Below are 24,854 nucleotides of genomic sequence, written 5' to 3' on the forward strand. Positions count from 1 at the left end.
ATTATCAAACTCCACAGAGAAAGCTAGAGAATACCTTTATTCATAAACCTAATATTAAGAGTTTATTCTACAAAAAATGTGAAGGTTTGGAAATTTTTTTCAAGTTCCATATGTATGGGCTGCTTCTTTTGCCTTGTCATTTAAGCAAGATGCAGCACACTTGTGACTCTGCCTAAGCCCCAGCCACTGCTGGGGTCAGAGGTTGCCTTGCTGGCCTCTTATGTAAGCTTGCTCAGGCTCTGCATTTATTTTAGAATCCAGGGCACAGGCTAAGGCTGTATATGGTGAGCCTCCAACTCATTATGTCAAGGCCTCTGTTTTCTAAAACAAAATAGATTTGGGTCTGAGCAGAGGAAGCTTTGGYTGAAGTGCATTTTCATCAGGAAATAGTATAAAGTCAAACCTGAAGCCTTTCTTGGGGAAGTGTTGATTTAAGCTATTGTTTTTAAGTCATAACTTTAGATTTGAAAGCTTWAAGAGTGGTTATAAAAATGATGGGTTTAGTGCAATATGAAACAGAATTTAACCCAAATATAGGACAGCAAAATATTTCCCAACTACTTGCTCACTGTGTCCTCGTTTTATAACAGCATACCTACACAGATTGATTCAAATGATATTTGAAATATGCTAAAGTCATCTACACTTACATAATGTTTCATATTAAAATGATCATTAGCAATTTTGGATGATTTCTATCCTGTAAAGCAGTTAAACTGCTGCTTCCAGCCAGCCTTTTGCTCCCCAGTTCCCCGACACAGACCCCATCTGTGCTGCCTTGGCTGTGATGGGATCAGGACCCTGTGCCACACTGGGCATGGAAGGGCATGGCTTGGGACAGCTCCTGGCTGTGACCTGCCACAGCTTCCAAAATGTCAGTAAAATGCTTTTACTTTGTGAATGAGGTGCCACAAAATCCTGGAGCATCTCTTAATGTTCTATGTGTGACTGGGTGAAAGGTATGATGGCAAGAGTCTTTCATCTTCAAAAGATGTGCTGACTTCTTAGTTTCAGCAGTTCTTTAGCCTCGACTGTAGGAGCCATGGATTGCCTGGTCTTTGCTCCATCCTACTCACATCCAAGGAMAAGGTAAGGAATGCCATCTCTCAGCCTCTCGGCCACAGGCACGGGTGAAAGAAGAATAGAAACTGAATTACTAAACTACTGTAGGGCTAGGATGGGTTTTTAAAGGTCTTTCTCACTTTCAAACAGGCTTTTATCATCAGCCACTAATACAAAGTTCTCTAAATCCTGCACAACAGAAGAGCTGGTTAAGTCATGCTTACTAAACAACAGTAATGTTATTTTTTAACTACACAGGTAAATTGTATATTGAGACTAAAAATTAATATACGGAGGCTACTAGAAAGCTGATGCAAGCTTTSCTATGAAGACCAGTCTTCAGCTGCCATATTCTGCATGCTTTACATCTTAGGATAGGGTGATTTTCAAGTTGTTAAAGCCCAAAAATCACTGGCTGAAAGAATCTATATAATGAAAGTCTGCACAAGCTGTCAATACCGGTTTTATGCCAGTGTACCATCTTTTGTTTCAGTAGATCTGCTCTTGATTTATAAATCCATATAAATGAAAGGAGAATTAAGCTATTTATGTAAGTGACTTTATTTATATAACTGACTTATGCTGTGTTATGTGATGGCAAAGTAAACCAAGCACATGTCTCTTTTGTGTTTTATATGAGCCACAGGAAAATTTTGTAAAAGTAATGCCAGCAATAAACAGTTATCTCTATGTGACATTAGAAATTCATCCACAGGGAGGTTTTATCATGAGTAGAATACAGGGTAATAGATGATACAATAATGTGGAATGATTTTAGCAAGTCTGCAGACAATCTAGAAAACGTGAAAGCTGCACATCACAATTTAGACTGCAAATCAGTTCAACAAAGCAATTGTTATTCACGCTCTTCCTTGGATGAGTCAATGATTTGTACTGTGACTATTAGTACTGAATGTACCATCTAAAATTCATTTTGAAAGATTACTGAAGCATTAATGATTTTAAAATCGGTTCTACAAGTATTTTTTTTTTTCATCAATGAGAAGTCCAAAAGCTATCAAGGCTAAAGAGCATACACAAGGATTTTCAACTTAGTGGAATTAGGGTTTTTTTTCACACAGTTTTACGCTGTTTTTTACTCCTTAGTGAACAATGACTATATRATATTTAGGAAATCAGGGTCAGTAGAGTAAATGCTTCTGTAGCAATGTGGCAGACACACCTTTCATAACTCATAAAGTCACTACTGGAAAGGCACAACTGGGTCACAGAAGTGCATGGTGGGATGCTGCTTTCCAGTTATGCAACCAGGGTAACTAAAGGTTAGAGCAAGCACTTGAATAACGAGCTTTTTGCCAGAAAGAGTSGAACAGAAAAACACAGTGTTTTTAAATGCTGGCTTCTGAGCAGCAGCCGCCTAACGTGTCTAGTTAGGAGTCATCAAACCGAAATAGAACCGGATGCGTCAGAACTTTGAAGAATGGCAGTTCAACATCCCAAAAGAAAAATACATCTGCTTGTATTCCAAAAGCAGATTCTACCGGTTCTCTCGTTCCCACAGATGATACTAGAGACATTTGCAGCGTGCTGCTCCACTTTTTCTCCTGGCTCACTGTGACTGGCTTTATCACTCATCTCATCTTTTTACTTTCTCCATCATCCAGCAACATTTCCAACTTWAAGGAATTCCACAGTTTGCCCCCGTTCTCTTTCCTCCTTCTATGCATATGTTGCTAATTACTTCTAATAAACATAATTAGTGCAGAATTCTTACCTAACAGAGGAAAGAAGAGAGAAAGGAAATTCTATTTCCACACTACAACGATTTTCCGAGGTTTGGAGGGCTGGGACCATAGCCCAAGGGCACAAATTATGACATAACCAGCAACTCACTTCCATCAAGTTCAGGGATATTAGTTACAAAACTGAAGGCTGTTGCAAAGAGACTAAAGAAAACGGTGGTCTTTTAATCACAATTACATGTCCTGTTCCAGCTGCACACCAGATAAATATATTAATCAAAATGACCTCATTTTAGGCATGCGTAGCAGCGTGTTATATAACCATGTTAAGTATGCTATTTTATTTTCCTCCCGCCAAGGAGAAATGGTGTTTGTCTTACAAGAGTTCCAAATAAGTCTGGTTTTAAAGTGATGGGGAAAAGAACAGGAGGCAGAGACGAAAGTGAGAGCATTAATAAGCAAAATGACTCATTCCCCAAGTGCAGAGGTGATGTTACACTCCGCTTCTATCTCACSAGCTCTGTAGGAACCTAATGTTGTCACCAGCAGTCTCAGCGTTCCTAACATGCCCAGTATTGCTCAGGATGGGAAAAACAGATGTGTGACAAGGATGGAAACTACGTCTTTTCAGACCTCATTGGTTCACAGCATTCCTGATTTGTTTCCAAAGCTGTTTTTGAAGGCTGCCTCCATAAACAAGGACTTTGCAGAATCCCCGTCACTCTTTTTGTTGCTCACTTCTTTGGTGAAAAGTGGCATTCAATTAATTCTTTTCTACTGCTACTAATGATGCTTTAAACGAGCTCAAAAGCACCCTTAAAAGTAGAATACATCCCCCCACACACAACAAGGCTGCGGCTCGTCTAGATTCATGCTGCACTACAGAAAAAAAGGACCAAGAGGCGTACATTTTTGCAATATAAGATCACTCAGCCAGAGAACTCTGATAAGTGCTGAAAATGTGAAAAACAAATGGCAGGGTATGCATTTCCCATTTGCTCAATACACACACATAAAAGAAACACTGTGTAGGCTTCACTGCAGCATACCAGTGCGTCCAAAACTCAAAGGTTAGTTACATAAATGATAAGGCGTGGGCTTAAATGCTTCATTCAGCTTGTTAATTACTTGCTTTGTGGCCTGAGCCAATGTTCTGAAGCAGGTTCATCCAATATTGTGCTGCTTCCTCTGAATTTTCATTTACTGTACTAAGCTGAAGTGCTGGGAACAATTTGTTGCAATACCTAGGAAGAGTCTGTTTTCTTTTTAAGCAATTCACAGAACAAACTTACTCAGACTAATCCACAGATGCTCTTTAAATGTCCTTGCTATTTCAGAAAATTATGAAATTTAATTCTTTGAGTATTCTCCTCAAACAAGGGAACTGCTGGCTGCATAAATATGCATGTGTTATTGGCGTATGTTTGAGGGTTCCTTTTTTGTGTTCTTTTCAATCTACAGATCCAATGTGGGGAAATGAATGGCAATGTGTTAGAAAACTCTCAAAATGCTTATTATGTCCCTGGCAGAATACAAGAAGCAGCTACATTTTAATAGCAGATGGAAATATTTCCACCTTCACTTCAGTTAACTGGGACACCTCGTTGATAAGGCTCTTTAATGCCATGGCTTTGAACAAGACCTCATTACTGAACAGCCCATCCCAAGCCACACAAAGCAACCATCCATTTCCTGAGCTGTGCAGGCAGCAACTGGAGTTCAGAATTCCTCACCTCTATGAAAATAAATCATATTGTGTTTGGAGCAAACTGTTGTTTCACCTCCAGATCTCTCCTCAGGATTGCACCCGGGAACCCTAAGATTTACATCTTACAACAGAATTTGTTTTAAAATTAAACCTTCATAACCTGCTTTGTTTTCATCAGTGTGCACTTGCAGACAGCTTGATTTGCAACTCAGACATGGGCTAAGAAGCCCATGGAGACCTTGAATTTAACAGCTTCTATAAYGTGGAAGCAAAGGGAACACAAAATCTCAGAAGTTTTTGACTACMTGCATTTTAAAAATTCAGAAACTACCTTCAAGTATCACCTTTCTTTATCTCATGAAGGCTCCATCTTTTCTTTCTTTGGTAAGGATGTCAGAGATTTCTGAGTCACAAATGCAGATTAGCATTTGGATTTGAATTACATGTCAGAAAAGGAGGTTGACTGAAACAGAAACCTCATCCAGYCCATTATATGGACCAACTGCAAAACACAGACTACAGCTGCAAATCTGTGGTGGACTGCTGAGGGAAAGGTGATGACATTTTCATGTTGCCACCCTGTGTAAAACCTTCTTTCTAGATCATTCTCCAGACTTTTCAGGAGTATTACTTCTGAAGTTGCTCATTCCTTTTGGTTCTGCATTTCATATGATTTTCCCTACTTCTACTGCCTTGCCTTATTTTGTACATTTCGTTATTTCCTGCCCATGGGCCATATCACATCATTTCATCAATATTTCATCAGAATTACTTCCTACTGGAATCAGTACGGATTTCTGCTTAAAAATTGATGCTGCAATATGGCCACACATTTCTATTCTTATGCACCTGTTCCTCTCGAGTTACAATCCCTCCATGTCTTAACACTTTCATTCTTCACATGGYTCACAATAACAGAGTAGTCTCAACTGTATTCAAACTATCAAATTAACAAAATTTTAAAGTTAGAAATATATAAAAATGCTTTTTCCATTAGCAAGTGAGACTCAGCCACACTATTTAGCTGATTTCACTACACAGATCACTTTTGTCTTCAGGCTAAACATTGTTTCTTCAAATTGAAGAYGAAAACTACAATTAAATATAGGCCACAGATGTTCAGGATGCAGAGGACAAAAATATAGGTTTCATAACTCGACAGTTATGCAACCAGTTGCTTTTCACATATTAAAATAAACATTTAATTTTATAAGCTTATTTACCCTTAATCTAAACACAAATAAACCTGTAAGGAGTCCCTAWAATGGTGACACTTACAGGAATATGTTTCTGATCTATTTTAGTCTTTGATAATACTTTCCTTGAGACGTTCTTTATTTTCTGATTTAACTTCAGGTCCCTAAATACTCAGACATSCACTTCTCCATTGCATTAATGAGACACCTAAATAACTTTGAGGATCTCAGTCTTAATTTTGTCACATCTCTGGCAAAGGCTAGACTGTTTTAAAATAAGGTCATTATATATAGATGTTATTTACCTTACCTACTGCATCTTACTCAGTGTCTGCCCTGACAGTCAAAGTCCTTTCTGGGACTGKCTGCACAACGCCCTGCAGCAGTGAAACCTTCATCAACCAGGGCAGAGCCACACATGCAAGAGAGAAAAAATTTACAGCAGCTGAATCTAGACTATGGAATTTAATCCCATGCCAGATAAAAATGATCAGGGGAATAAGCACTTTCTGTACTTACATAAAAATCCTTTTTTTCAACTTAGCTTCCCTCTAGTAAATCACACATATTAACTCTCTCACACGAAAATAAAGCAGCAAACCAAACAAGTTTGGTAAATGGAGACAGAATGTAAAAATGAGAGAATGTTCTTCTTACAACTATTTTAGCTTGGTTTTCTACAGAACTTCACTTGCAATATGSTCCTGCCCGTCCATCATCTCTGAGAAGTTTTGAACAAGGTGGCTCATTTTTAACCAATTTTTTTTTTCCATTTCTACCCTCTCCTTTCAAATTTCAATCTGCCAGCCAGTCAGCCAGCGTGCAGGTGGAAACAGAGAGAAGGTGGTGAGCTCCCAGGTGCCTCTGAGCYCTCTGCAATGTGGAGTGGAAAACACAAGGAACAAGGGGAAATATGGGAGAGAAAACAACACAACTCTGTATGAGAGAAAACTTCTCCTGTGTCAGTATCCACAGAATTAACTTCTTAATTATTCAGGAGACATTTGAATACTTTGGCAGTATGAGCACAGTTCCCAGAATGAGAAACACAAACTGAGCCTTGCCAGGTATTTCACAAGTTCTTTAAACTAAGGCCACAAAGCACTATCTTAAGAATAAAAACAGTAAGAAAAGCAGAAAAGGAAGATAACATTTTTGCTCAAAGTCAATACAAGCACTCATTCCTGCAATAAGTCATTTTTTGTGATCAGCGACATAGGCCTTGTAGATAAGTCAAGCTGKATTTTACACCAGTGTGGATATGCAGAACTGATGTGCTTTTATTTTTAAACTAAAGAAGTTTAATTCAGACACAACACAGAGCCTCACAATGCCATTTTTGCAGCAAAATTGCACTTTGAAGAATGCAAATCAGACAAACCAAAAGTCTAAGATTTCTTAGAATACAACTCACGTAAAGATCTCGAAGAGCTCTTGACCCTTTTGCAAAGTCTGAGGAACTGGAAAGCTACACAAACAAAACACTTAATAAATCTGAATTACAGCCGCTCGTATAAAAACCAAATGTGTGTGTGTCTGTTCATTCTGGGTCCCCACGGCCTCGCAAAGGCAGAATCAGCTGTTCCCAACCCCTGAAGAAAATCTTCATTAATCTYTTCTAAGAATCTGACACCAGTCGGTTGGGTCTGTCAGGTTCAGCCAAGCTGCATCAGTCAGGTCACACGAGTCAAGAACAGACTTTTACTGGTAACTTGGACAGAGACAGACAGAGAGATGGTTGTTTTAAAACCCCTATAATAGCCAGTCTGAATCTGSCAGGCCAGTTCCTCTCCACAGCACAAAGCAAGCTTCTCACAGTTTCTAAATGAAGCACAAAGTCCTTAATGCAGTTACTAAATGAGAAGTGGCATCTCAGTGGGCTGCCTCAGTGGATTAATTTTAAATGCATAATTCAATATAGACCCACATAAACCTTTATGAATAGAAATAGAGGTTATATAAGCATGTTCTTACAGCATATATTGCAAATTTAAAGGCCAGTTTGAGTATAAATCAACTCTATCTTTTATTAATATTTTCACCTTCCCATTGGTTCATTTCTCTAGCAAATGTGCTAATCAGATTACTTCCTCACTCATACATTGAGATGCCTAAAATAAAAACAGCATTTCATTGCCAGAGACCAACTTTTTTTCTTCAGTCCTTTAGGAAAAGTTTACACCGGGCTTATTCTGTGGAGGCAGTTTGCATCAGTKGCAGTTCAGCAAAGGCACTAAATGTGAAACCATCATTTCACACTGCTCARAGTCAACCATCCCCAATTCCTGCAGTCCAATAAAGCCTTGTCTTACCAGACCATGAAAGATGCTGGACATGTTTCTGCAGAAAACCAGTGCTAGAAGGCAAATTTGCAGAACATTTACACTCCACAGAACAGGTATGAGGCAAGAGTGAAGTGGGATGTCCTGCAAAGAACAGGCACAGCTCTATGTCTACTCCCTGCCTTCTCTGGAGCCAAAACACACTCCTCTAGAAAACCAGAATGGAAAGCAGCTTCCTATTTTCAGCCCTTCCTAGCTAGACTAAACTGGCCAAACGTAGGCTGATCAGACACACAGGCACTGCTGCTTCTGGGACAACAAATGATCACAGGTGCATCAGTTCAGCTCTCATTCCTGGGCTTCAAGCACAGCTGTTAACTCTCAAAAACTTCAGAAAGCCCAAATAAATTAACACCTACCCCAAAACTATTTTTTTTATGCTGTAGATGAACTGTTTCCCGTAAATTTCTTTCTTTCAAATGAATAATAATTCACCTCACTGCACTATAAAGAGTAAAAAAAAAAACCCAAAAGGTTAGTTTGATGATTCCAGAAATACAAAGATAGTCATCTTTTTAGCCAGGGGTTTATACTGCCTTCAAGCAAGGTAAATCCCTATCCCAGTGAATGCCAGTTTGACAAAACTGATTAACAGCCTCAYTCGTCAAAAAATATGTCCAAAGATTACGACAATATATAATTAAGCATAATCAGATTAATTAGAGTCAGAATGCCAGGCTTGGCTGTTAGTAGAAATATTTATGATTCTGTTGATAGTAGCAGCTATTCTGCTATTAGGCTGTATATTAACTGAGTCCAAAATTAACACTGCTTATATGAACAAGAAAATTGCATGGGTTTAAAAACAAAAAACAATCCTCCAAATATCCCTGYGCTTTGAGGGAGTTAGGTCCAAATTTGGACCATGGCAGCACATCTGAATTACAGTTTCACAACACATGGAACCAAAACCTCAATTCAGCTGTGGTCAGCCTGTGAAATCTCCCARCTTGGGACAACTCAGGGGAAGGAATGTCTGCAGTGACATCCAGGAAGTCACGGCAACAAAACAGTATTTCTAGTAAGAGATGGCTGTTAATTACAAGCCAAGTTCTGAAAGGGCTACCCAAGAAACATAGATGGATATTCAGGCCTTTTTACACTGTAGAAGATCAGACAGTGTGAATTTGGGGCAATTTCCCCCAATTTCAGCRTAGTTCTGGCATAGCTAGGAAGAGACTTGACCTCAAGTTGTTTACTGGGATTTATTGTCGAGCAAYGCAGTAACAGAAAGGCCCAATTATAATCTTATTTAGACCAAACTAATTCCATTGGCTTTAGCAGATTTGTTCCTGTCTGACAGGGTTGTTTGTAAGATCTGAAAAAAAAAACCCAAAGTGCCACTTACCACTGAAATCCTTCTTGTTATTTTACATTTATTTGGAAAATTGCATAAAGTCTGTTGTTTAGGTCAATCCCTAAAATAAAAAACCTTTCCTGCAGTACTGCGGTTACAGACCCATGCTGTTAATAAAAACAAATGSAGAAGTCTAGCAAAAGCATGAGTTCTGTCTGGAAAATGGTTGGGTTCTTCTGCCCAGTCAGTACAAAAGTGTGTGAGCACACGTCTGAGATTCCCAGTATTAAACGGAGTGAGAGGAATGACGAGCTGCTGGTCCGAGGCAAAGGAATCAGATGTTCCAGCTCTGGACACCGCCAGCATTGCTGGCTCCGCTCCTTTCACATGCTAAAAGCTGCGAGACAGTAATTTTGAGGACTTATTATGCAATGGCCTCGGTTACATCAGCACAGCGAGGGAAACACGAGGGGAGAGTAAATAAAAGCCAGGGCTGTGTGYCTGCGAGCCGCAACCCCGGAGCGCGCAGGGAGCGATGCGCTGGAAGGGCAGAGCCGCTCCCACAGCCCCGGGCGATGGAGCCCGCTCGGAACGGGACATCCCGGTGCCCAAGGATGGGCCGGACACCCCGATAAAATACCTAGGAAAAGGGTGGAATAAGATATAAACCACTGCTGCACCCCAWTGTTCCCAAAACAGGGCTCAGGCTGCTGCCCAGGGCACAGAAGGTCGAGAGGCTGTGCCACACACGGAGGGGTCCCGGCATCCCACCACTCCATCCCAGCTCCCTCTGCTGTGCCATTAGCTTTCCAGAGATACAAACTGCCTTTTTAAAGGAGTGGCAGGCTCTAAAAATGAATTAGAGCATTGTATCTGTATACCCTCACTTTCAAGGTACTGCCTTCAAAGGTAAAATACATAGGAAAAGGATGGAATAAGATATAAACCAGCATAATAAATTACATTTACCCAATTTGTGTCAATTCCAGCGATTTTGGTGAAATTGCAAAGGAGACTGTTGAATGTAAACTGAGCATGTTGGGCCAAATCAGTGTCTTGCAGCCATAAGGATACCTGTGCTGTAGGAAACCCACTGAGCAAGATGATTCCTAATACCATGGACTGGCCACAAGAGAGAGAGCCCCTAAACTGGAGCTGCACAAACACTTCTCCTGCTGCAGGGCAGGAGGGAGCCTCTGGGTGCACGGAAACCAAACGTGCAGGGTGTCTGTGGGCACAAAAACACTGCAGGAGCAGCCCCTCCTCAATGGGGTTTGAAGGACTCTCAGGAAGGACTGAGCAAACGTGGCTTTGGAGAGGATGCATTTGTGAGGAACTTCTGACCACTTCAGATACCACTTTAGGGTGCAATGCCTGGGGATAAGTGAAGACCTTCACACCCAAGTCTGAGCCAAACACATCTACAGGYTGAGCACAGCCCAACCAACAGCCCAACCAGAGCCACACCAACCTGGTTGCCAGACTTGAATTCCTAGGAGTGAGTGGTAAAACCCAACTTTCCCCACCTTCAAGTATGGCTGGACTCTAGATTGTAATATTACACTTTGCCACATCAGCCCATGCCATTTCAACCCGAGTTACATCGTTTGGATTTGAATGACATGCTTGACTATCAAAAAAACCCCACGCTTTTCTGAAAGCTTTTGTTCCACTTTGCTTGAACATCTCTTAAAGGGGGCCAAATCCAATTTGCACTGCATCAGTGAAGAGCAGGACTACACCTGGAATCTACTTTTCAGCAGACCCAAGGGGTCAGTCCAAGCCCCAGCCCACACCGATCCATGCTGGAGCATTTTGCAGAATTTGGGCTTTAGTAGCAAATCATGCTCTGAAATTATTCAGTAAATAGCAAATAAGAACTAATATTGATTCTTCTAGCATTTTACATGCAATTATTTTGTGATTAATCTACCACAATATGTAGTACATCTCACAGCCAAAGCTCTTATTTTTCAAACAATGCAAAGTAAGGAGACAGTTATTTTTTATAAGGATCATAACACTAAGTATGCTTATGTAATAAACTGTTCTGACCAAGTGGGGAAAAAAAATATAAAATGAGGCTCTGTTCTGATTTCTTTTCATGCAACTACAGATGAGGTCACTCATCTTTGGGCAGAAGTCCCTTTACGAATTAAATGCTCTACTAAAATAGATATTTATTGCTCCTCTTTGAAATATGTATGACTCAGGATCCAACCTGACTAAATGCCTCTTGTGTTTAAAACACAGCTCCGGTTTAATGTAGATATCTCCTAATTTGTACATCTAGCTGTGACAGAAATGTCACTTTATTTACTCCTGCATGAATAAAACATATTTCTACAGCTCACAAAGTCCAGCAGAGTTATTTCATCCCACAGGCACAGCTGGTAAATTTGCACCTTGGGGTGCAGGTCCCCCTGCACTGCTGCTCAGGGCTGTCACTTTGTCCCCCTTGCCCATGTCACAGTGACACTGAGCACAGCCTGAGCATCACCAGCCAGCACCATCCCCTCCTGCTCTGCCAGTGACACCGTTAGGAGAAGCTGCTGCATGGAATTTAAACTCTATGGAAACACAACACAGTCCCAGGACTTTGACCCTTCCCCATACATTGCTGCAGTTACTACACAGAACCTATTGTGTAACTTGGAAAAAGTTACCTCAATGCCACAGAAATATATTCCTGAGCGATGTGGAAATGCTCTCCTTTTAAAGCAGTCCACCCCACCCTTCTGTGCTGGAAAAATACCTGTAAATAAMAACTAATTTGGAGTTAGAATGGTGTAACAGGGAAAATGCAATGCAGTATTAGCTTAACCATGGAGGTTGGGGTGAACTTTGAACAAGTGTTGCCAGTATTGACAGGTTTGTGATCCTGGGGTTGTCAGCTTTTCATCCAAATCCTGTAAAATAGGGCTGACTACAAAACAGGTGAAATAAAAATTGGTTTTGACCTCACAAATGAAAAGTAAGAATGCTTAAAGAGGGAAGCAATAGATTGTGAGGCAGAGAGAAGAAAGGCTGGAATGAGTCTTCCAGGTGCCAAACAACCATTTCCATGTAGGTKATTATTGACAATCAATCTCTTGCTCTGTCTTTCCATTTCTACATCACACAAAATTGTATAAATTAAATACTCCCTGTTTCAGCCATTTCCATACCTGCTTCTTGTTTAGTGACTAACTTGGCTTACAAATCAGTCCAAGAACTGACAGTTAATAATCCTGTTTAGATAATCTGCCTCTAGATTTTTCTTCTTTGAACTGCCTCTAAAAAATAAACAGCTATTAAAATAGCTTCTTTATAAATCATTCCTAGCACAATGAGAATAAAAATAGCACCTCACATTTTCCATAGTCAATAAATAATCTGCCCCTCAAGTCAGAGGGAGCTGCTAAACTTTGGCTTAGCTCACTCCTGAGAAGCTGCATTTTTAATGCACAGATCATACAGCAATTCCATTTAAAGTGCTGCACTGCTGTGGGCTTSATCAGCAGCTCACAAGAGGTTTTGATTTTCAGTGCAGTCATGGTGYTCACCTGCTTAACGTGGCTCAAAGCAACAAATCTGGCATCCCTYATGTGCAGGGAGAGATGCAGGAWGGGCCAAGTTTAAAGAACCTTTTTAGTTCCCTTCCTGGGGCTTAGATCCATCCCACTATGACACAGTAATTTGAACTGTAGCTTCCCACTCCAAGCCTTTTGTTTCTCAAGTTGCACTTCCATTCATCATCATCCAGCCATGTCCCTTCAACTGTCCAGATGGAAACACCTGAGCAACCTTTYTGTTCTGGGCAGATGCATGGGTTTGTGTTCCAGTTTCAGAATTTACAGTTTATTTCAYCTGTCTGCTTCCTTAAAAGGCATAAAAAGCCATTTTCAATAAAAAAACAGAGGTTTCAGTGAACCTCAGCATCAAGAATTATCTCAGGCTGTAGCCTGGGATAACAAATATTGATACTTTGGGTGCAATAACTTCTAACAACATAGAGGAGACAGAATTCTATACTACAGCAAGCAAATCAAGGTTAGAATCCTAAACAGATGCTCAGATTTCCCAAGAGGTTCCACATCATCATTACTAACATTTTGGTGATGWCTGATATGACAAGTTTGTCAAATCTTATAACCAGGATAGATCCCTAACAAAATTGTAAGTAGGTTACCAAACACTGGAGGAAATGACAAAGAGAAATGTTTGCTTTTTTCATTAGGCTGCTGATCACATCTCTCATGACCTGTATCCTTCAGATCCATCCTCTTCCAGGCACAGTTCCAAAGGACAGAGTACCCTCACAGGCTGATATTATTCCTGTATTGATCTGGAAATCACTTAGGAGAGCAGGTGGCACAAGCTCCGCAACTGCAGCTTGTCTGAGCTGAGAATTTCTGCTGTAATACTTCAAAACAAATTRCATCATCTATTTTAGACAACAGCCCTGAAAAAGGTATCCTATATTCTATCAGGGGGCCCCTCTCTATCCAAATTTCAGCATGAGAAGGGCTGGTGTTCAGTGCTTTCCTCTCGCTGTAACAGTGCACATGGAAATAGGCACCGAAATCATCCTGTGCCGCTCAGGGATGGCACCAGCACCCTCTGCTGTCACACGGAGCCACATCCCAGGCACAGGAACTCCAGGGACAGCTTCCTCCATCCTCCACCACAGATCCTGAGCCACAGAACMTCACAGCGACATTCTGCAAACCAACTCCGCACCTCAACACAGCTTATTTTCAAAGACAGTGTCTGTGTCTAGAAATGAGCACCCAAAATGAGCTTATTCTGTTAGTTCTTTTTACTCATCGAACACCTAAAATCTACTCTAGGACAACAAGAAATCAAAACTATAATAGTAGCTAATAGAGCTACCAACTTCTAGAAATGCATCAATAAATCACTGATATTTCAACATTTATCTTATAATCMCATCTTCTAACCTCCTGTGACTACATGAGACTCGGTTTTGATGCTTTTTGTTCTCGTACTTGCAGAGAGAAACTTCAAAACATGAATTTCAGAACTCAGGAACACAAGTGAATTTCAAGTTTACATCGCCTGATAGTCTTGTGTTTTTCTTCTTTGTTTCTTTCTTTTTCTTCTTTTCTCCAGGATGTCCTGGAGCTCTTCTCTGAACACAAACATGAATTTTCAAGGTTTCCTATGACCATGAGCGCTTTCCCTCAAACCAGTCATGTGCTGAAGGAGCAATAACTCCAGAGCAACAGGAGAGCCATCAGCTCTCTGATGATGTTTTAAACTTTGTGAGATTTAGAAAAGTTCCTCAGTCTGATCAGCTATGATGATCAGTCTTAAACCACACAAAATCACCTCAAAACAAAATCTATGCAGTTTATCCATGGAGAGAGTCAATATTGACCAAAGACCTCTCTTTATTTTTTCCTTAATGAATGAGGGACATCCATCCCTCCTCCTTCCCCAGAAATTATACCATCATCACGGGCAACAGTGTTTAATAGTAAACCAAATATGGGAATGGAATACAAAAGGGGTTCCTTTGAGACAAGGGTTACAAAAACATATATACATAGCAAACAAAAAAGACAGGAACAATATTAAAATCAAAAGGAAACACAGAGAAAGAGAGATTATAGTATCATTTGCAGTGTTTTGGGTAAAGAACCACAATCCACATGAACAAAATGAGAAGAGAGTTTGGTAAATGTAGAAAGGCCTGTATTTTACACAGGGTCAGTRAGCTTGTGGTGGGATGACAGCTGTACAGAATTTCAGAAATCAAAGCTGAGTATATTCATTTACATTACACTCAAAAGATTCAGAGAAATACAAATGTTTCAGTTCTTTGTAAGAGAAGATATGCTTCCTACAGCAGAGAAAAACAAGTAACAAAACAGGCATTGATTACCAAGCCAATGTGAAATTCCTACTCTTTCTGGTGTTAGTCCAGAATAAATAGTATCTATAGATTCTGAGCCTCCATGGGCAAGTAAGTTTCCACCTATATTAAAAAAAAWTCATATCACAGTCTAGCTCCTAGTTAATACTGTTTTCAAATTGCAAGAGTTTTGTATTAAATTCAGGCCATGACTAGAAGATTAAAGTCTTGCTTGAGCTGATCTGAAACCAAATTTTTTTGGTTTGCAGTTAACCCTATCAATAGATAATATTTTCCATTAAAAATTCCAACTTTCCAGCTAAAAAGAGTCCATCAGCCAAGTCAGCCTTCAAACTTTGCACTGACTGTAAACAAAAACTACATCCATTTGCAATGCTGCAAGAACTGAAAGGACCAACAAGTGCCACTGTCACTTAAGCCACTAACATCATTTCACAAAGCTTCTTTTTCAAATGCCTGCATCCTCTAAAGTCAATAGTAAACTTTTGTCAGCTCAAGTGACTGCAAGGCCAGGCCCTGAGAGAATAATCCTGTCCCAGCTGCACATTCTCAGTCTGATGTCGAGTTAATGGCTAAAGACTGATGAGACAACAAGGAAAGCAGATGCCCTTTTATGACAAATATTAGATACAATTGACTAAATATACATCTTCATGGACATGGAAAGGGGCATTTCTTAAAAGCAAGATGCCACTTTCAAGGAGCAAAGARTTCTCCCCCCAATGCACTCTTTCTAAGAGAGACAGTTGGCTGAGGAATCTCACCCAAAAAAAAAAAAAAAATCACTGTTTGTCATAATTAAAGAAAGGAGGGATTTTTGTTTTAAGTAGAAYGTTTAAATTACCCCAGATTTCTAAAAGTATAGCTAAAAGCAGAGTCTGTGTTACAGTGTGGTGGTTTTCCAGTGCATGGGAGAGAACGGGTGTGCAGCTCTAGGCCAGGCCAGTGGGTGTGAGCAAAGCACTGAGGCTTCACACCACACAAAAGCCAGAATCCCTCCAGCYCACAGCGTGCTTGGATCTTACAGCTATCACAAAACAGATCCATTAACAACCTGAAGCAAAGTCAGGCTGCCCATCCCAGRGCATTAGAGAGAGGAGTGTGATGACATCAATGCCCATGACTCACGATGCGTCAGTGCCCAGCATTGTCTCTGTTTTACAGCATACATTAATTTCTTAGCTCAAGGCCAAAACTGCACAAAATACTGTRTGGTCTTTTTAAAAGGAAAAGTTTCTTTGAAAGGAACTTTAAAAACGTATTTTGCTAGAGAAATGTTTCAAAAGCCTGAAGCRTGTCTTCTTAGAACATCACCATCAGAAGTGTAAGCATATAAAAATGAATCAAGTGTTTGGTAGTGGGAAATGCTCAGCTTCCTAATACATCAAATTAAGCCCACWGTGGCATTTCTTCATTGTCTATTTACATACAACAGTCTGATCAAAGGATTTAAGGCTCTTTTTTCTCCAAAAAAAATGGTCACAGTAAAGAAGGGATTAAATGGAGTTAACACAGCTATTGGCAATGCACAGAARGATGCTCGTGTCATTTGCTATTGTACAATCTGGGGCATTTCACTCCATGCTTTGGCTTTCTTCTTGGCCAGGGACAGCCAGGGYGGTTCAGCAGGACTGCAGGGTGTCATTGGCAGGGTAGGAGAGAGCTTCACTTCCTTCTCCACAGCGGGAACCACAGATGCTTCCTGAGACAGGGGTCCAGCTTTACCTGCCAACAAGAACACATCCCTCATCAGATGGCTGGAGAGATTAAAAACTCCATTCCTGCCAAGAATATTTTCTTCTCTCTGAAGAAACTGTTTTACAGCCCAAAATGCTTGTGACTCACCAATAAGTCAGAGGAATTGTTAATTGGCTGTTGCTTGGCACTCTCTGGTCCAGCTACAGCAATGGTGAGGACCAGCTATTGCAGCAGAAAAATTGATACTTAGCAGTGAGTAATGTGCCTGTAAAAGAATCTTGTCCTCAGTCCAAACAGCATGTGTCTAAGCCCTGATAAATAAAGGACATTTTTCAAAATTCTTCAAGCATGTGAAGATGATAGTCCCAGTTATTTCTCTAATTCATGTTCCTGGTTRATTAATTTCTTAATTTTTCAAACTCTTGATTTCTATTGAAGTACACAGCAAGAAGTTCCACAGGCTAATTCTGCTCTGTGAGTGCAAGAAAATCTAGGAATAAGACTCCTGAGTATGCAGGAAAACAAAAACAAAATAGCTGCATGATAAGGATCACCCTGGGCTTGCAATGGAGTTAAAAGTTTATGTTTTCCAATACTGAGAAGACTTAAACATTTTTTTTCAGTCTTCACTGGCAACACAAATGTCGCTCCAGCAATATTATTAATGCTAGGTAGGAATTAAACCAGTACTTTATGTTCTTTCACTTGTAAGAYAAGAAGGTGAGATTCTGGTGGCATTAGATGTTCCTCTTAATGCAGCCTAACAGAAGCCTCTCATGTTCACAAAGGATGTAGGAACACAGAAAATGTTCCTTTTATGGCTTTGAGTTCCTATTTAGAAAAGGCCACCTCCGTTCACCTTGTTTGAAATTTTTCAAAATCAATGTCTAAGCCATGTTAAGTACAAGAAGCTTGATCTTTCTGGCACTGAAATCAATGGAAAGTATCCCTCAGCTCCATTAGTCACTCTCCTGAGCAGAGCTAAAGTAATTCTCTATTTTCACTCAGGAGGTCTCAGGTCTTTTAAAAGTTCTGGCTGGTTGGTWGTTCTTGCAGGAGGCAAACTGTACTTAGGAATACTGAAGGAAGTATTTCACTGTCTATGGAASAGGCTGCAGCTCTACACACACAGGAAATCTTCAGAAGTATCTAAGATGACGTAGGAATTAAGGYGTTACTGAAATATTGAATTTTCTAGTAAATGAGTAGCAGAGTAGTTTGAGAAGTTATGAATTTTGACCAAACGCCACTGGGCTTCCAAGGTTTAGATGATGCAACACACAGAAATTSAGTCTACTTGTGGCAGCCTTTCAAAGGAAGACCTCATCTGAGCAAAAATCTTGGCCTGTTTATGTTTCATCTCTCATTTGGCACCTAAAACCRTAAGATGAAGCAGGTCTGTAACAGAATCCTTTAAAAAGCTGTGRTATTCTAATCACACACACAAAATCAGCTGTAACCAACATCAGAGCCTCTGTGTTGGTGCAAACTTCCTGAGGCAGTCACCCACTGTAGTGAGGGACAAAGCTTATTTTGTACAACCTGCAGATTCAGAAATGGTAGAAGCAGCTACTACAGTGAGCAGCACAGAGGTGCTCCCAAAAACCTCCAGTCCAACAGCTCTGGGTGCTGCTGATGMCACAGGGAAAGGGGAAAGGCTCTCTCCAGAGAGCATCTCTGTRTGAGCGACAGGGATGTGCAATGGCACAGCACAGCCTGACACAGCGGGGCATTTCTCATCTGCTCGGGCACTATCTGCAATCAATAGCTTTCAGCCAGCACAATGTGCTTTCCCAGCTGAAGAAATGCCTTATCTGTGTCTCTGAGCTCTGGCACCACGCTGAGTGAGCAGGGAGGGATGAGCTGCAGCCCAGCAGAAGCTCTGGAAGAGGTAATGTGAGTCACGAAGCCTGAGTCACGCTCTTCCCCTGCATCTTCCATAGAGACAAACACAGCTAAGTGCTCAGGAAAGAGCATTCCAGCCTCTGTGCTCACCTGAGGGTGAAACCAATTCTCCCCAAATTATTCTTGATGTGTGTTTATCTGCTCCACACATCCAGTCATGGAAACTGCACACTCCCCACATGCAAGCCACGCTCTGCTGCACGTCACTGCTCTCATTGTTAAAAGGTATTTCCTAACATCTAAGCTAAACATCCCCCGGTGCATTTTAAGTCCATTCTGGCCGTAAAGACTAGCCTTGTCCTCTGCAGAGAATTGAGTTGTCTTTTCTAGACTAAACAACTCCACTCCCAGCAGTATTTCCTGGCTGACTGGAGGTCTGGAAGACCTGACCTTTCTTGCTGCTCTCTTCTGGACMCTCTCCAATTTCAGCTGCTATTCTTTAGTAGTGACCTGGGCCGGTAATAAATCACCAGACTGTTTATGTGCCATTTCATGAACTGGCAGTGGAGATAAGAGCTCCTCACTTGCTTTCTCTGCAGAGTAAGAATGAGCCATTATGTTGACTAATACATAAACTATGGTCTGAAGAGGCTTTATATAAAGAGTGCTGATCCTAACGATGGAATGCCTCTTCACCCATCACCTGCCACCCACACCACTCACTGGTGCAAATTGTAGCCACRATGTAAAGAAAAGGAATACCTGCTGCTGCAGACACGCTGGTCCTCGTTTGTGTTTTCTTGTCCTGAGAGCTGGAAGGYGTCGTCCTCTTCAGCGAGTTCTCTCCAGCACAGATCTCTTGCTGCAGTGTGAGGAGAGAAGAAAAGAACAATTAACTGCCAGCCATGGGCACTCCTAAAGCTCACCCTGGCAGCCTCTCAAACCTGGCTGTGGAAATGCAGCAAAGCCAGGCAAGGATGGCTGGGGACATCCTGTGGGAGCGAGGGAGAAGGCACTGAGGGAGCTGCTGCAACGCAGAGCAGCTCTTGGGCTCCATAAATACACCCTGGGCAATCAGCAAGCTCTGAAAAGGTTCAAAGCAGTGCAAAGGGACAAATAGGAGGATCCAGCTCTGAAACCAATCCCTGTGCCAGTGTAGTCACAGGAATTTGCTCGTTTGCAGCAGTTGTCTGTCTCAGAGATCTAGAGCCAGGCTTGCAAAGCTCTCTCTGAGCACCTGCCATGAGGACAACACTGAACAGTTCACAACAATCCCCAGTGACCTGGGGCAGGATTCACACCCATGCAGCATTACTGAACAGTTCACAACAATCCCCAGTGACCTGGGGCAGGATTCACACCCATGCAGCATTACTGAACAGTTCACAACAATCCCCAGTGACCTGGGGCAGGATTCACACCCATGCAGCATTACTGAACAGTTYRCAACAATCCCCAGTGACCTGGGGCAGGATTCACAYCCATGCAGCGTTCCYTGRTACTCTACCTCCTCTCGATCCACCTTGGTCAAAGCTCTGTCTTCATCTTTTTGTTCTTTGGCAAGAGGGTGCTCCTGGAAACCCTTTTGTTTCAGCTTTGCCATGGAGACCCAAGCTGGTTCAGAGCAAGCAGTTTCCAAATATGGAGAGACTTTTTCTACAAAAGAAGCATTTTTGAAGTAAAGAAGGGATTTAGGTCAAGTCAGCCTAAAGCTAGTGCTTCATGTTTTAAATCCTTCAGCATCTGTAATACCCTTTGAACATGGTGGAGATAAAATTACCTTCCCTGATGATTTTGTCCTTGGCAAGAAGTGTTTTTTCTGTTTATTCGGAGTTTTTGACCTGACTCTGCTTCTAAGTCAATGGCAGAAGTCCCACTGAGATCGTTGTGAACTGGATTTTGCCTTTGAAACAACATCCTTCCATTGCAGATTAAATGACTACGATAATCATGATTTTTTTTATTCATGTAGGGAGTAAAATACAGGYTGCCTTGTCACTTTTAAAATATTTTTAATTAAGTCATTGTTCAAACAAAATAATCACACTTAATGCAACTCCTAGTTAAGGTTTGAGCAGCTGCAAACTGAGTTTTTAACTACAAAACTGCAGCAACTTTAAAAAAGCTGTGTAAAAACTTCAACTGTATGCACAAATACCTCATAGCAGAAATGTTTCAGAAGCCCTTAAGCTATTATTCTGTTGTTATTCTTGCTGGAACACACCCTTCATTAAGATAAGCCAAGAATTCTCTAGACTGGCCAAATCATCTAGACAATTAAATTATAATGCTGATGAACTCAAGGCTGAATTTGGTGCTCAGACAAAAGGATTTTTATCTTTTTTGTGCTGCTYTGCCAAGGCTCTTTACATGACCACTGTTTCCTACAGTGTTTGGATACAAATGCAGCATAAATACCTGAAGGTTTATGACCATTTTGCTTCTTGGCCATTTCCTCTGATCTTGCCTTGGGAGGATTTTTGTCTTCTAGGAGATCTGTTTTTTTAACAACTGATTTTGTGCTGACAGGAAGGCTTGTAGGTGGCTTCCCAGTGCCCACCAATTTCTGATCCTCCTTGACTGAAGCAGAAGAAGAAATGGGAACAGCTGAGGGGATTGGTTTTGGAGGCTCTACACGGCTTTCATTCTGGTATTTTAGTAAAGATGATGTTCTCCTTAGTYTGACCCCAAAGGGGTTCTCACAGTTTTGTGTTTCATGGTCAGCCCACTCCATAAAAGAATTCAAATGCAGATCTCTGTCCTTACAATCTCGATCGAACCTGTCTGAGTTGGTTTTTGCTGATTCCTGGATAACTGCATCAGAACGCGTGTGTTCTTTYGTCATTCCTTCAAAGAACTCTGGTCTWATAGGGGATGTTGGGGAACTTCTGGAAAAGCAATCTTCCTTTGAATTGGAGCCCCCTGACAGAGATCTTTGCCATGCTGGTGCAATGGTAAATCTGACTGGTTTAGCAGAAGCAGACTTTGGTGGACTTTTCACATTTTCCTCTGCTGGCTGGCTGCTTTCTGCTGTTTTTCTGTGAGGAGCTGTACTGCCTATCTGGAGCTCCTTACTGTCAGAAGATAAATTACTCTTCAAGCCAGCCAAACTCGAAGAGGCAAGACACCCAATGGAAAGGTTTTCAGAAATGTATGATGTGTTGGCCTGTTGACTGCCTTGGTTACCCTTTGAAACAGGAACAGTTTCTGCTTTCAAACACAYTTCCAATTTGCTGCAAGGTACCACRGAAACTGCTTCYGAGACAGATGCAGCAGTGTCTGGYTTTTTTYCTACACTACCCTTGGATGACTGAAATTCCATARTTTCACAAGTTTCTTTGTCATTTTTTGCTATTGAACTGTTTTCAGGCTTCAAAACAGCCACTGTCTTGGAGTCAGAACAAGACTCTGAAGCAGCTACCACAACCTGTGGAGTGYTCAGTGCAGAATCTGAGGCAGCATGGTTGGAATGATTCCCAGTATTACCAAAGCAGAGTTCTTTGCCAGTGAACAGCACATCCCCCTTTTCCTGGGCTTTAATATCTGGATCCACAGAATTTACTGAGGAGCTTGGTGCAACATCTGGCGACACATCCATGCCCACTGCTCCCACAGCTCTGCTGCACAAATCACCTCCTGGTGTGTCTGGAGTCCCAGCAGCTTCTCCTTGGAGATGTTGCACTTCTGGAAGCGCAGCTCCCTCAGCACTGGAGCTTTGCTGATGCACTTTCCATCCACCTGCACTCCCATCTGCAGAGCTCAACCCTTCTGCACTGGGGTGCTCCTGCAGGCTCTCTGGAGAAGGCTCAGCCCTCAGCAGTGGGGTTGTTTTATCCTCCACAGCAGGAAGGCACCTGTCCTCTTGCAGCAAAGCACAGGGATCTCCTGCCACGAGTGGGGAATCACAGGAGTCACGGGCAGCTTCAGTGGCAGTTTGTACACCTGGGGTCTCCTTAGCACCAGCTCCCTTTGCACAGGGTCCCACCGGGGCTGATAATCCTGTAACAGAGGACAAGGGTGGGTGCTTAAAGGTTATATCCCAACACCATCTGTGTGACTAATTCATTCCAGGAATGCCCCAGTCTGGGCACTGCTGACTGATCAATATTCATGTTCAATGCCCGTTCAGAGATGAGCTGTCCAAGTGAGAGACTAATAAAGCTTTAGTTTGAATACACTTAATCTAGGGAATGACTGAAAGCTGCTGTCTGCTTCAAGTGTAACCACATTTGCCCACGTTTATTTGTTTTCTGTGCATACCTTTAGTTGTAAGACTATCAGCCAGATTTCCCTAGACATTTTGTCATGCGTATGCCCAGAAAGGCCATCTACAATAACCTGGGAAATTCTCTCTGGGTGAGTGGCAAAGGAAGATCCAGCAAACACAAGTCAATCAAAGTGTGACATACAATACCAAGGTTAAGGTTTTCTGAGTGCCAAGGAACTCAGTTTTACATTCAGTGAGGCCCAGCCAGCTGTGTCCTGGAGACACATGGTGCTTTCACCTCATGTATTCTTTAATGCTGCCCTCAAAATTCACCACTCCAGCATCACTTTGCTGAGTGTACTTGACTTTTTCCATCACAAATTATCAGTCAGGATTTGTTTTATGATATAAACCCAAAAGATGCCAAGTTTGAAAGGACTTAGAGTTCAAACAGGTCCTGTCAGCGTTATGCAGAAGGGTTCAAGCACCCAAAATAGCAATACCTATGTCTTCATTACCTTCCCAATCGMTTTTATGTTTGTCACTCTCAAGAARTTCTGTTGAATTTCCCTTCTTTTCTGGAGTTGCAAGAAGACAAGTTTCATTTTCCAGCTGTTCCACCTAAAGAAGTGAAGATGTTTTAGTTGAAGACTCATGCACAAAAATTTTATTTTATACAATGTATTTCTATAAATACACAAATCATAGACACAAAGCCTCCATCCTATAATTTACCAACACTGTGGGCAATGTACTATTCCAGTTAAGAAATAGACTTGTAAAAATAGACTTAGACCTTTTTAAAACTGACATTTAGCTTTTCAGACAYCAGAAGTGGTTTTAGAAATGAAGCATAACCTACAATTTTTGGCTAAATAATGGAAAGCAYAAGTTGCACTTTTCTTCAGTTTCTATRATATTAAAGTTTTTGGAGKCTTTTTTGGTTGGTTGGTTGGTTGGTGCAAAATAGGTGTTTTCCCTTCTTCCAATGGAATAATTAAAGGAAAGTGAATAGGAAAGAAAAAATAAATTGAAATACCTAGAAAGTGAATAGGAAAGAAAAAATAAATTGAAATAATAATTAAAAATTCATATTAATTTCCTTCTGCTCAGCGATTCTTTTCCAGAAAACACCTACCTGGAGGGACTGCTGATGTTTGTTGGTAAAGCCCCTCTGTCTGCGAGGGTTGATGGCAATCCTGTGCCTGGCTGCAGAGGTGTCCAGGCAGCCCAGGGGACTGGCAGGGCTGCTGAAATCCACGGGAAGGAAACTGCTGCCCCGGGAGATGGGGGTCCCCAGAGCAGCGCAGGATGAGGGACTGATGGGCCTGGAGGAAGCTCCAGAAGGTATCTTTAAAACACAAACACAACGCTGTGTATATTTTCCTTKACTTCCCCACACCTCTCCAACAGCTCCTTTGTTACCTCATTCCGTTTCAGAATTTGAAATGGCTGTAATTTTGCACATAAATCCTCACTTTAAAATGCTTGCCTAAAGTCATCTCTGCATAGAGATTAATCAGAGATTCTCAGCTGTGCATAGCACAGAAGGAGGAATATCTGTCTATCGCACAGGCTCAGTTTTTCTCCTCACAAGCCCGTTTGCAGTAAATTCASACACCAGCAGGAGACACTGGTGCCGTTCGTACCGCTCCCTTCCCATSCCGGTAACGTGACACAGCGCAGGAATACATTATTAAAAAGCCACAAAAGCAGCACGGATGCTGGCTCCTCATTATCTCTAAGGAAGCTGCCACAGCCACTTTTCTCTTCCAATATTCACTTTCAGGAAAATCAAACGCTCCTCAGTATCCCAGAACCATCTTCCAGACAGGGATGAGGATCTCAGCCTTGCAGCAAAGCTGCTCTGGGGAACTGAACATCAGTAACTTTACACTGTGCTATCAAAATAAAG

The 24,854-nt window shown here is 41.4% G+C and overlaps 1 protein-coding gene across 3 annotated transcripts in view; it reads right to left on the reverse strand.

Annotated features, from left to right (window-relative positions):
* Positions 1 to 14,663: 14,663 nt before the first annotated feature.
* KIAA1210 (KIAA1210 ortholog) overlaps positions 14,664 to 24,854 on the reverse strand; it is a 36,651-nt gene continuing 26,460 nt past the window's right edge. For all 3 annotated transcript variants that reach the window (XM_057365614.1, XM_057365615.1, XM_057365613.1), the window contains exons 7-12: positions 24,078 to 24,290; positions 23,458 to 23,560; positions 21,151 to 22,731; positions 20,240 to 20,388; positions 19,495 to 19,594; positions 14,664 to 16,914 (exon numbers count right to left, since the gene is read on the reverse strand). In XM_057365614.1, the coding sequence (XP_057221597.1) occupies positions 16,742 to 16,914; positions 19,495 to 19,594; positions 20,240 to 20,388; positions 21,151 to 22,731; positions 23,458 to 23,560; positions 24,078 to 24,290 (2,319 nt within the window). In that variant the 3' untranslated portion in view covers positions 14,664 to 16,741. The remainder of the gene's footprint in view (positions 16,915 to 19,494; positions 19,595 to 20,239; positions 20,389 to 21,150; positions 22,732 to 23,457; positions 23,561 to 24,077; positions 24,291 to 24,854) is intronic.

This window comes from Malurus melanocephalus, unplaced genomic scaffold, assembly GCF_030028575.1.
Source record: "Malurus melanocephalus ecotype Western Australia unplaced genomic scaffold, MMel_1.1 scaffold_56, whole genome shotgun sequence".
In the NCBI taxonomy this organism is placed as follows: domain Eukaryota; kingdom Metazoa; phylum Chordata; class Aves; order Passeriformes; family Maluridae; genus Malurus; species Malurus melanocephalus.